Source organism: Felis catus, chromosome C2 (assembly GCF_018350175.1).
Source record: "Felis catus isolate Fca126 chromosome C2, F.catus_Fca126_mat1.0, whole genome shotgun sequence".
Classification (NCBI taxonomy): Eukaryota; Metazoa; Chordata; class Mammalia; order Carnivora; family Felidae; genus Felis; species Felis catus.
The window spans coordinates 134223588-134236993 of NC_058376.1; the positions used below are offsets into that span (position 1 = coordinate 134223588).

Consider the following 13406-nt stretch of genomic DNA (forward strand, 5'->3'; position numbering starts at 1 on the left):
TGTCTAGGATTATGTAGCTAGTAAATGGTTGGTTGAACTGAGATTCAAATAACAGATATAAGCCCACACCCAATGCTCTTAACCACTAAACTATATTATTTCCATTAATTACTGTAAAGCTTTTGTGCACTAAATTTAAAATAACTGTGTCCAGTTTTTAAAAAGTTCATCTCTTAGATTATAATTGGAATGCTAATATATTTACATATTAATTTGGGAAGAAGTAATATTCATTTTATTTGATGTGTTCTCATCCACAAACATGCTATCACTTTTCTATTTCTTCAACCCCTGCTTTATATCCTTCAATAATATTATAATTTTCTTCATATAGCTTTTATACCTACATTGCTATATTTATTTCAAGACACTTTCAAGTTTTGGTTGCCATTATAAGTGAGATATATTTTTTTCCATTTCCCATTCTAAAAGCTGATTATCACCATGTAATTAATATAAAGGCATATTACTAACATTAAAAGCAAGATAAAATTAGTTCCCTTGGGTCTTCTATGTATATAACAACAAATACATTATTTAGGACCATTGTAATATGATTTAGTTTATTATCTTTAAACTGATCAAGTTTATTTCAGATTAAATACATTGTTCTAGGGGAGCCTGACAGGCTCAGTCAGAAGAGCATGCAGCACTTGATCTCGCTGTTGTGAATTCCAGCCCCACACTGGGTGTAGAGACTACTTAAATAGATAAACTTAAAAAAATATTTAGGGGCACCTGGGCGGCTCAGTCAGTTAGGCATCCGACTCTGGCTCAGGTCATGATCTCATCATAGTTTGTGGGTTCGAGCCCCTCATCAGTCTCTGTGTTGACAGCTCAGAGCCTGGAGCCTGTTTCGGATTCTGTGTCTCCCTCTGTCTCTGCCTCTCCCCTGTTTGTGCCCTGTCTCTCCCTCTTAAAAATAAACATTAAAAAAAAAAATTTTAAATAGATACATTGCTCTAATCATACAGTGTTTTCTGTTTTATTACACTAAAGTTAAGTGATTATCAGTTGAACATACATCATAACTTTTGACTGCTAGAGAATTTATTGATTTGGTTTGACTTCCCACTTACTATACATTTTGAGAATACATAAAAATATCCAACTTCGTGTATTTTTATTGGAACACCATCAGCTTAAGTACAAACCTAGATACTTCTTTATATATTAAATAACTAATTCACATTTCAGTGAGAGCAAAACATAACCCAACAATCTTCTGTCCTTTAGTAATGGGGGATGAATCAGATACCTGCATAACAAAGAGTATCATAAATTTCCAAAAATTTACAGGAACTTTCTGAAGTCGTATTACCAGTAACTTTTAAAGAGTGGAAGGACACTTGATTATTTTTTACACGGCAGGTCACGTATTTATAAACACTATTTATATATACAATTCTGAAAAGTTTTATTACTAGATTGGCTTCAAAGGTGCTGTTTATAAACAAACTCCCAAAAGTTGAAAGAAAAGATTGAACGCCTTACAGAAGACAATTTGGTGGAATGTCTTATAATAAGGAAGAAGCATATGTGCTTCAATGAGCTTACTTTTCTCACCATGCAGCTGACAAGCAGCTCTCTGATTGCTTTACTATTATGATACAACTTTGGATACAATAAAGGCTACATTATTGCTCTATCATTTGTCAAGCTGTATAGAAAATTTTGAGTCAATGGATGCCACCTGTACGATATTTTCATTACCTGTTTATAAAGCAACTGCTCGTTTTCTCTAGCATAACAGAAAAGAACATCTGTAAGAATTTTTCTCACATTTTCTTGTTGGAAAAACTGCATTTCAGGAAACCTGAAGAAAGAAAACACAGGATTAAAACTGACTAGCACAATTCCAAGAAATACCCTCAAACTCTCATCTCTAAGAGGCATCAAGGGTTACTTTATGTGTTAGTACAAGCGTGTATTTGCCATGCAACTAACTTACGCCACTGGTGAGACTGACAATGTTAAGGAACAAAGGATGAGAAATGATACAGAGGGAAACGATACCTTTCAACACCTAAATATTTCAAATGTCTCCATATGCTTCAAGTCCTCACACAGTGGATACAACAGTTCTTAAGCAAAATGAATCCTAGCCTTTGGGCCCATTTGGTTTTTAGGACTAGAATGTAATTTTGGATGTATCAGCTTTTTGAAGAAATCAGTATCTTTTTTTTAATGCAAATATCAGGATTTAAATTATTATACATGACCACCCTGTTAGTTTTGTCTGATTAAAATGTAGACTTCAAATGGAACAAGTCAGTCAGTATTGTTTAAATGTTCTCTGGATCAAAACCTCTGCCAGGTGCTCTGAGGTAATGTCAAACAGAAAAAGGGCACAGTATCCACTTGAAAGGAGCTTACGTTGTTGTTTTTAATGAAAGAATATACAACCGCACACTCCAAAGAACAGATACATAGCAATAATACACAGTGAATATATAAGGGAAGAAATTACATCACCTAGGAGTTAACAGTCAAATAGGTTCAAGCACAAAAGATTTGAACAAAGATTTGTAGGAGAGGAGGAAGATGGACTATCAGTGGGAAAGAGAAGCAGATCAGAAGGACAGATGAAGGCACACAAGGCAGTGAGTATTCCACGTGTACAGCACAGTATGGTAATCAGTAATGAGAAAGAAAAGTACTTCCATGAAGCACTGCCAGCTGAGAGAAGGACAACAAGACCGAAGAAGAGGTGGGCAGGTCCGGAAAGATCTCTGAATGCTGAATTTACAAACGAAGACAAACTACCGAGTGACTCTGCATTTCTGAATATCTAAGTAACAAAGAAAACAGTATCTGAGTAACTTTAAGTGGGAATAAGCCTTGAAGGAGGAGAGATTACAGGAAGGAACAAGGGGGCATTATAATGAAGTGAAGGGGAGAAATAACCAACCTGAGAAGAAAAGCCTGCGTTCAAATTCAGGTTGCATAACTACTACGTATATAATCTTGAGTAAGTGATTGCTTAACTGCCTCACCTATTATGTGGGGATAATAATGCTGATCTTGTGACCACGATGAGATAACATTAAAGCACCAGGAACAGTGCCTGGCAAGCAGTAAATGTGCAGGAATAGAGGTGATCATTAGTCTCTGAGTACTGGTACTTCAGGTGATAAAGAAGTGAATTAGGTGGCTTTGGAACTAGAGCAGAAGAGGGACAGGAAAGAGGCTGAAGAGGAAGAGTACCCAAGATATGGAGGCACAGGGCATCATCAAGACAGAAAAATACTCCTTAATGCCTCCTCTAAAGAGCAGAACTGGTTGTTTTACTTCATATTATAATGGCTTACTGCCTTTTCCAGGAGACTTCAGCTGTTTTATGCTTCATCCTGATCCTTTTCTGCCTCCCTATGAGAGTTACAACTTTCTCCCCAGTCCAGGCTGGGTTCCTGGGTTAACTCTACTAGTGGTTTGTGAAGCATCTCATTTCCGGTCCTAGTTTTTCTAATAAATTAAAGCCTGTCTTATCTTCATCCGTTTGTGTGACTTGTGCTTGAAATTCCCTTTGATGTGCAATTGTCCCCAGACACATATATTTGGTTTTCTTTCTTGCAGAAAGGAAGCCTCTTTTTTGGATGCCAGTAATAAAACAAACCCATGGCGGGGAGCCAGATTACCTCACATCCCTGCCTAAATCTGAACTTGATGACCCCTCTGGACAGTGCCTACTCAGGCAAGGAAGTGTGACTAGGTGCAAGTGACCTTAGCTCCTAAAGAAGAGAAAACTTAACCTGGAAGTAGATTCAGGGCAACAATGTTGTTTCATAAAAGCCACAGGGGTTCCAGAAAGGTGTCAAATGCACTGACGTAGGAAAGAAACACAAGCACTTTTTAAATGACTTCTGTGGGACAGAAGTCAAATATCCCAAATTAAAGTAATCAGGATGAAAGACATGTAAGTAGTTAAAATAAATTGCTAAAGAGAAATTTCTTGGGAAAACTTAGTCACTAAGGTAAAAACAGATTAATCCTTCTGAGAAGTGAAATTATTTCCCCTTCTTCCTCATTAGAGGACTTAAATCTGCCCTGTCTTTGTTTTTTAATTTGAGGTATAATTGACATACAACATTATATTAGTTTCAGGTGTAAAACATAATGATACAGTATTTATATATACTGTGAAATGATCACCACACTAAGCCTAGTTACCATCCTAGCCATGTCTTCAAAGAAGGCTTCCTGCCCCATGATTTAGATCATATGGCTTCCCAATTTTGCATGTCCCCTCCCTTAACTCATCTTTGGAAATTTACCATACACAATGGCACAACCACATTCTGTGTTGCTGATGCAATCTGAAGTGATTTTGCAAGAAAGTACTAAAAACTCACTTTGTAACAAATACCTATGAACTATATAGTAAGAGTTTAATACCTAACTACTAAAAATGTAAATTATATTACATACCGATTCATAGTTTCATTTAAATGCATACTAACCACTTGCAAGATTAAAAACAAGAGAGCTACAAGAATTAAATTGCAGGTAGATAATTTAAATTACCCACTTTTAGCAAATACCCAATCAACTAAAAATGTGTATTAGGCAGACACAGCATATCTACGCAACAGCACACGATCTACAATCCTAAAGTGCCAATTTATGAAGTTTCGCAATACCCTCTTTTTCAGAAAAGTGTGACTTGTTCTCTAAATTCTGATGATTTCATAGCACCAAATAAATAACGTAGAGAGATACAGAAAAGTTTTTTAAAAGATATAAAAGTTTATGCTATTTAAGAAGTTCGAAAAAGAACTTCTATTCAGAGAAGATTTAAGCTCAATAAGTCTTTGGAGATTATCTAGTCTAACTCAGAAGGTCACAGGTAAGAATTCTGAGACACCGTGATTAATACCTGCCCCCACATTACTGGGTAGTTAGGGGAGCAGTACTTTCCATCTGCTTCACTCATCAATTATCAATAGGCCAAATAAACATATTTAGGTAAAATTCCATGAGTTCAGAGTTACCAAGAAGAACCTAGCTCAAAAGGCTGATGAATACACCTGAATAGTAATATATTTCCCACAACAAATATTTGATTGTTTTATTGTCAGGCTTCAAACCAGAAGACATAACATACCATCTACAGGAATCAGAAATAAGAGGGAGAAAAGTACAGTGAGTAGCTTTTCTAGGAATAGTAATAATCAGTTTTTGATGATATGGTTTAAGTTTCAAAATAGCTTCCCTGCCATTCATTACACTTCTATGCTTTCTTTTACCCCATGCCACCTGGTGTTGATCAGGATAGGAAAGCAATTTGAATACCATTCTAACCCAAATATCATTGGAAAGGCAAATTTACTTTTGAAACAATAATAAAAAATCACAGAATACAGGCTCAAGGTGGGCCTTTTATCATGGGGAAAAAAAAAAGGAAATGGTAGTAACGTCAGTAAAGATAAGGTAGAAAAAACAACTTAAGAATTAAAACTCTAGGGGCGCCTGGGTGGCTCAGTCAGTTGAGCGTCCGGCTTCAGCTCAGGTCATGATCTCACGGATGGTGAGTTCAAGCCTGGCATCAGGCTCTGCGCTGACAGCTCAGAGCCTGGAGCCTGTTTCAGATTCTGTCTCCCTCTCACTCTGCCCTGACCCTGCTTGTGCTCTGTCTGTCTCTAAAATAAATAAACATTAAAAAAAAAAAAAAAGAATTAAAACTGTAGAAGTTTATAGATTAGTTCAAGTCAAATATCTGATAAGCAAATAAAAGGGAAAAAAATTCACACTAAATAGGGACTGAGGATAAGTTATGTTATGTTATTATCAGAAAATGGAAGTCCAAGAGAAGTAATTTCCAAATCTGGCCAGGAAATGGGAAGGAAATAGAAATAAGTGAGAGTGGAACTCTGGTATAGATAAAACCAAGAGAAAGTCATAGTAACATATTCCATGATGAAATTTAGACAATATTGCCAAAAAAAAATTTTTTTTTTAAAACTGTATCCCAGGCTTCTTTAAAAACAAAGTGATGAGAGGGGTGCCTGGGTGGCTCAGTCAGTTTAAGCATCTGACTTTGGCTCAGGTCATGATCTCACGGTCGGTGAGTTCGAGCCCCACGTCGGGCTCTGTGCTGACAGTTCAGAGCCTGGAGCCTGCTTTGGGTTCTGTGTACTGACCCCACACCCCTGCCCCTCCAGTGCTCTGTCTCACTCTGTGTCTCAAAAATATATAAATGTTAAAAAAAAAAAAAGGACAAAGTGATGAGTGATGTGAGGATTAAAAACAAGAGCATCCTTGAACTTTACCTTCCCTCCAACCAGTTCCCCCCCCAAACCCTCTACCCACACACCCTTTGTGTTCCCAAATCCATTCTCAGTGAATGTAGAATGTAATCCCAAAGCCCTGGTACAAACCCCAGGTTATCTTCCTAGTCCCCCCACCCCCACCCCCATTTCTGGGAAGGGCAGGCACCACAGTTTGAATGCATGGGAGAGCCCAGGGTGGTGACAGACACAGAGGGAAAGGAAATGAGGAGTACAGGGTAGTGAAGTGAGGGCCCCTGTAGCCTGGGGTACCAAAATGTGGCCCTGGTGCCAGAAGAAAGCATGCCGGTGCCCCTGAGAAAGGGGACCCGGCAGCCTCAGGATCTTCTCCCAGCGAACAGTCACTGCTTGGACGTTTGCCCTTCTGGCGAGGGTTGCAGAAACACACTCGGAGCACATCCCTCTCCAGCCCAAGCTGCTGGGCTGTGTGGCTCATCTGCCGCAGGGTGGGTTTCGGGAACTGCAGGAGCACGTCCTCCAGGTTGACTGTCCCTCGGTTCTTCATACTTGTTCACTTACTCTTTGGAGCCTGCACAAGGGCCTCTGCTCTGCCTATCTCCTGCAGATTTTCATGACTGTCAGCTTCGTCCTCCTACTTCTGCAGCACAGGACACGGATTACAAGTTCTTAAAACTGAGCTACAGAGCCTCAGAACAACAGACGGTCATTTGGCCAAACACCTTCCCAAAGAGAACCCTCGGGGTGAGCCCCACATCGGCCTAAATACATCCCGGAGCGATCCTCTTCTGTTTCAGGAGCTTGGTGAGTCATTACTGGTCTTTCTGCAGAGCTCTGATGCCCTGGGACTCTTCGGGATTTTACTCCAGCTTCTCCTTTTCTGGCTTCACGGCCCCAGGTGGGGCAGCGCAGGGCTGGGGGAGGCCCCCCGCCACTGGAGTTTCTCTCCACCCCAGCTCCCCACTCGCCCTCTACCTGGGAGGTCTCTAGGCCACCTTGGGGCACGGGGGCACAAGCCCCACTCCAACCTGATGTCCATAGTAGCCATCCTACCCAGAACTCAAATGGTGGGGCGGGGCATGGAGGAATCCCTCACACCTCAGAGCCTGGACCAACACCCAGGATTCCTGAATCACCAGGAGGGCCTTGGAAGCTCTGCAAGGTCCAAGGGTCAACCCGGCCAGGCTTGGCCGTCCCAGGCCCATCGCCTCCACCCCCTAGCCAGGGAGGGAAGGCCAAGATAGGAGCCAGGTGTCCCACCGAGGGGAACGGGGACACCCCAAGCTGGGGCCTGGAGAAATGAGGGCTCTCCAAGGGACTCTAAGAGTTTACTTGATGAAAAAAAGTATTTCAGTTCTAACTTAAGTGATCAAATTTAAAATAAAGCAGTTTCTCTCTCAAGATGTGTAAAGGAACTTATAATCAGACAAATTTTACATACTAAAAATTAATACCAAGAGATATAAAACTTTGGTGTGTGTGTTTTGTTCTGCATTTTGAAATAACCCAAAATTCGTAGGCACTCTAGTTTTCATTATAAGACTTAAAAGACCTCTTATTATAGAAAACTCAAACATTTCTAGAGAACAGACCATAGTAGACTCAATATATCCATCACTCACTTTCATTGCCAATCAACTCTTGTTTCATATATATTCTTCCTTCAATTCTGCATTTTGAAACAAATCTGAGATGCCACATCTATAAATACCACAGTGTGTATCTCTAAAAGATAAGGGCTTTCTAAACACATAACCACGTACCATTCTGATACCACAACTCATAAAAGTAATAATCCATTAATTAAATCAAATATCCAGGCAATGTGCAAATTTCCCTAATTTTTTTCAGTTTGTTCAAAGTCACAATCCAAGAAATGTCCACACACTACAATTTGTTGATGTATCTCTTTAGATTTTTTTTACTTTATAGATTTATTCCCCCCCCCACCCCCCCCACCCCCCCCCGCCTGTCTCTCTCTCTCCAATGTATTTGTTAAAGAAGCCAGGTTACTTATCCTGTAGAAACTTCCCACATTCTGAATTTTACTTATTGTTCCTCTATCTTGTTATTTAACACGTCTCCTCCTCCTCCTATATATCTTATAAACTGGTAGTTAGGTCTACAGACTTGATCAAATTCAAGTTCAATTTTCAACAAAATTCTTCATGGGTGGTATTGATGGTTTTCATACATGTTAACAAATTTTTTGACACTTCTCTTATGAAAAGGTGGAGGAATCGAACTCTTCTCCATCTGAATATGTACTGACCTTAGTGACTAGCTTCTCACAAAGTGATGCTGTCACACAACTTCTGTCTGGCTCTCTGTCTGGACCCATCCTTGGAACTCAGACACCATGCTTCTCCTAAGTCAAGTAGCTACGTGGGAGGGCCTTGTGGAGGTGTTCTGGTCACAGCTGCAGAGAAGGCCTCCCCTGAGAGCCAGCTTCAATAGCCAAACAGGGGAGTGAACAAGCCTTCGAACGATTCCAGCCCCTAACTTTTAAGCAGGTCTGGCCAACATCATGTGGAACAGAGTCAAACTCTCCGGCTCAGCCCTGCCCACGTACTAGATTCATCTACAAAGTAAGTGCTGTTGTTTTAAGCTTCGGGGTGGTTTACGATGCAGCAATAGATCTCGTACGGCTTGTACTGCGTACCTCCATCAGGATGCACATATCAGCTTCTTTCTTTTTATGATGCTAGCAACCATTGGTGATCATTGCCTAGACCTATTAATTCATTAGAGATTGTAAATAGTAAAACTATAATTCTATCATTTTATCCTCCTTTATTACGTAAAACCCATATATAATGAAAAATTTCCCTTCATCAATATTTACTTATCCTCAATCAAGTAAGGTCAGCAAAATTTTGAAAAATCCTGTTGACTCCCATTACATTAGTTCGTGGATACTTGTTGTGGACATCTAAGATCCATGAACGACAGAAAAGTCACTAATTCTGTCAAAAAAGTAACTTACAACAACCAGACTATTCTACATGCCTTTTGGGTATCTTCTCATGTGACTGCAGTATATGGGAAGGAATCAAGTGAGGGAGGAGGAACAGCTACACACCAGCTTTAGAGCCCCAATAACCAGGAACCCAGGTGGCTGATGTAAGATAAGTAGAAAGACACTCAACAGGGCAATTAATGGTCCGTCATATTACACACAGACAATAAAGAGAAGCCAGGCAAATTTCTGGGCAATCCATAATGAAGAGTTCCTCAGACAACAAAAAGACAAAAAAATATATGTATTTTCTAAGCAAAAAAAGGGTTAAGAAAAGAGTGAAATGATAAAGGGCTTTGTCACCGCACTATAGTACATAATTAGGTAATTAGAAGTATTAAAACAGACAAAGCATTGGGCCCAGATGAATTACTGAAGATGCAAGTATTCAATAAGATGCCCCAGGGGAATAAATAAAGCCCTTGGTGAAGGTTTATAATCATGCAGTAGGACAGAGAAGCACAGAAGGACTTGAAGGAACAATAACTGGTGTTATGCCCATACTTCAAGAACAGAATTTCAAAACAAGCATTCATCCAAAATTTAAAATGAGCTGATGGAAACTCCCTCGAATACTATTAAACACCAAAATAACGATAATACCTTCTTCTGGTTTATTGTTTTCTTAGAGAAAAAGTGGAAAATCAGGCAAAAACCATGAAGAGGAGCAATTTCACACAGAATGAAAGCAGGCATACTTTTTCTTCCTGTGCTCCGTGTTTTGGTTGAGGATTGCACCACTTTCCTTACTCAACCAAATCTGCTTTCTCGTCTTTCCAGGCACACAGCTGGATTTAATTTCCCAGCTTCTTTCTCAGTTTAGCTGTAGACATGTGACTGAGGGCTAACCAATGAAATGAGAGTGGAAATGATGTACGACTGACCACAAAATTCAACCGTCACGTCCACTTCGGTCAGGCCCCATGCACATTTCCTCTTCCATGTGGATAGGAGGAAAAAGGCCATCCAGGAGGCCTGGGAAGCTACCTGTGGAGTGCAATGGCTTTAAAAAGACATTTGCAAATTCTTTAGAACATCCTCCTTCGTGGATTGCTTGCTCTGGGAGAAGTCTTCTCTGGAGAAAGACACATAAGCAGTCTCATGGAAAGATCCACATGGAGAGGAACCAATATGGATCCCCCAGCCTTAGTCAAGCCTTCAGATGACTGCAGCTCCACTTGATATCTGGCTGCAAACTCATGAGACTCCCAACCCAGAACCTTCTGGCTAAGCTGTTCTAAATTGCTTGTGTGCAGCAACTATGAAATAAATGATCATTGTTTCAAGTCACTAGGCTTTGGTTGACATATTATGCAGCAATTGATAACTAATATAGGTTTTGATACCTGATTCTGGGATGTTATTAAAAAACTATAAAATACATGGTAGGAGTGCCTATGGGATTGGACAGAAGCTGGAAGGACTTTGGATATAGCACCAGTGAAAGATTAAAGGTTGTGAAAAAGGCTGCTAGCAAAAGAGAGCCCATGAGGAGGCTTCCAGTGAAGCTTAAATGAAAGTAAGGAAAAAATTATAGGAAAAATGGAGGAAGAAGGTTCCGTATTGTGTAGCAGCAACATGGCAGCCTCTAGTTATATGGAAAATTGAAAATGTACCACATAAACTGGGTAACCTAGCTAAGGAGCTATCCAGGCAGAGTGTTGAAGGTGCTGCTTGAATTATATTTGTTGCTTGTGGTAGAATGAAAGAGGAGAGAAGCAAAAGAGAGAATTGCTAAACATAAAGGTTCTAGGACTTGCTGGGTTTGAAAATAAAACTTCTCATTCTCAGCCTCTTTATCCAGCAAATAATGCTAACATTAAGAAAGTGCTTCTGGGCAAAGATCAAATCTAAAACACAGTTTGAAAAAAAAAAAAAGTCTAAAGATGAAACCGAGGGAGTCAGTGTAAAATCTTTTGTTAAGAACTCAGAAAGCTCTAAAGTGGTGCCTCAGAGAACCCTTCTGTGAGACAGGACACCCTGAGGCCCTATAAAGATTTAACACCAGGCCTTACAGAGCCTTAAGCAGTGAGAGGTCAGGGATGGTGCTGCACGTCCCACACCGTGCATGAGTGCCTCTCACAACAAAGAATTGGCCCAGAAGGTCAGTGCTCCCAGCCTTGAGGAACTCTGCATTAGAGTATATACGCCCAGAGGGTACAAACTGCATTGATTTAATCTCCACCTCTTTCTGAGGAAGATTTATATAACTCACCTATGTTTCCATCTCCTGTTCGCTCCACAGAGTGCTCTGCATATAAAAGGTATTCACTTAATGTTTCTTGAATTGAGAAAGTGTTAAGTCCAGGCAAACAACATTAACATAAAATATTACAGAGGTATGGAAAGACTAGGAGTCCTAGGTATTATTTCCATTTTGGCCATTAACAAATTATACTTTCCTAAGTCCTATTTTTTCTTAGTTTCAACTTTCCAGATTTGCAAAATAAAAAGATTTAATTAGGGGACTACCGATAACACAAATGCCTATTATGAGAGCCAGATACAAAGCATTAGAATGAAACGCTGAAGAAACATACAAAATATAAGATACAAAGCATAAGAACTAAGCACTCAAGAAAATCTAGTGAAGATAATAGACATCTGACAGATATTTTTAAAGAAAGATAATTATAATGAAATGTACACGACTGGTAAAAGAACAAAGCAGGCATTATTTTCTTTATCAGGGCCTTCAACTTCTAGGACAGCAGCTAGGACACAGTAATTTCCCAAGTAGTATTTGTTGAATGAGTTACTGAACCCACAAACCTATAAACAAGCCAATGAAAGATAAAAAATGAAATCTATGGACTCAGGGACTAGAGGTGGGAAGGTGAAGCCTAAGAAAGGCTGGGCCAGAGTTGTGTCATTGTTTCTGCAATTAATAAAGACAAGAGCAACGTACAGTTTCCACAGGCCATAAACTGAAGGTGAACACTGATTTTAAAAAGGAAAGGGGGGGGGGGAAGGTAGAAATCTGTTGTGATGACCACAGGCAGAATCCAGCCCAAGAGGATAGCAGAAAATCTCTGAGAGTCTTAGATGGAAGGTAGGGATTTGAAATCACCACACAAGTGAGATGATGAAGCAGAAGGGTTACAGGACAGGAAATATGAAAGAACACATAGTGGGGAAAAGGCGGGTAGGGCTGGAGTTTCAGGAGATGGTAGGTGTCACCATCTAATTAGACATTTTCATCACAGTTTCTGTCTAGTTCTCCAGTGCTCTGAGTTACATAGCAAGCCCTCTACCTCACTGCCTCCCTGCCTCAAAAAAAAAAAAACAAAAATAAAGAACTTTCTACTTATACCATAAAGGTGAAAAATTAGGAAAAAAATATACAGGTGGGTAGATGTGTGCACTTTACATGTAAGAGTCTGTCACAACTGAAAATACAGACTTGATTTTGCAGCTTTTCAATAATTAAAACATTTTAAAGCAATTCAAAGCATCTGCCCCTAAAGTACCAGTGGAGCTTCAATTCTGAACCTGCATTTAAGTTCTGAAAAGATTATGTTACACTACTAAACAGGTTGTGCCTAGTAGGAATATTTTAGGATGAACTATTTCTTGACCACCCACCAGACTTGACTTCTGAACCCGCTGACGATTAGTATGTGAGCCCACAACCACAGACAGTGCTGAAAGAACTGGCTCAATGTAAAACAAGGAGGATCTCAAAAGCAAAACCGCTTGTGGTCAAGAGCCCGTGGTGCTAGATCTGTAACTGCTGCTTCATGTAGCACTGCTCCCGAAGTCCAAAGGTTAGGGGCATCAGGAAGCTGACCAAAGCACGATGATGGTGCGACCTGCAGCAAATACATCTAACGTTTTCACTCAAGTACTAAAGAATTGTTTTCAAATTAAAAAAAAAATCCCATAAATTAGAATAAATGTGTGGTAAGAATCTGCACGCCTAAATGAAATAGAAATGGGAAAGATACATGTTAAAAACAGGAGCGGTAAAGGAAAACACAGACTTCTAAATATGTATATGCAACTATAATAACAATAAAATATTTTGTTTTTACCTTAAATGTTGTCAAATGAGGCAGGACTACAGGCCATTTGACAAGGAGAATGGTTTCTCGTATTCCTGAAAATCTGTTTTTCCCCTCTTTAATATTTAAGAAACACAC

The 13406-nt window shown here is 39.7% G+C and overlaps 1 protein-coding gene and 1 pseudogene across 12 annotated transcripts in view; both read right to left on the bottom strand.

The window, feature by feature from the left end:
- TBC1D5 (TBC1 domain family member 5) overlaps positions 1 to 13406 on the bottom strand; it is a 545542-nt gene that overhangs the window by 220976 nt on the left and 311160 nt on the right. For 10 of the 12 annotated variants that reach the window (XM_019810740.3, XM_045037659.1, XM_019810743.3 and 7 more), the window contains 2 exons: positions 11480 to 11515; positions 1714 to 1816 (listed from right to left, as the gene is read on the bottom strand). In XM_019810740.3, the coding sequence (XP_019666299.2) occupies positions 1714 to 1816; positions 11480 to 11515 (139 nt within the window). The remainder of the gene's footprint in view (positions 1 to 1713; positions 1817 to 11479; positions 11516 to 13406) is intronic. The other 2 variants (XM_019810750.3, XM_011286217.4) reach the window with 1 other exon arrangement.
- Positions 6128 to 8586, bottom strand: LOC102902551 (annotated as a pseudogene).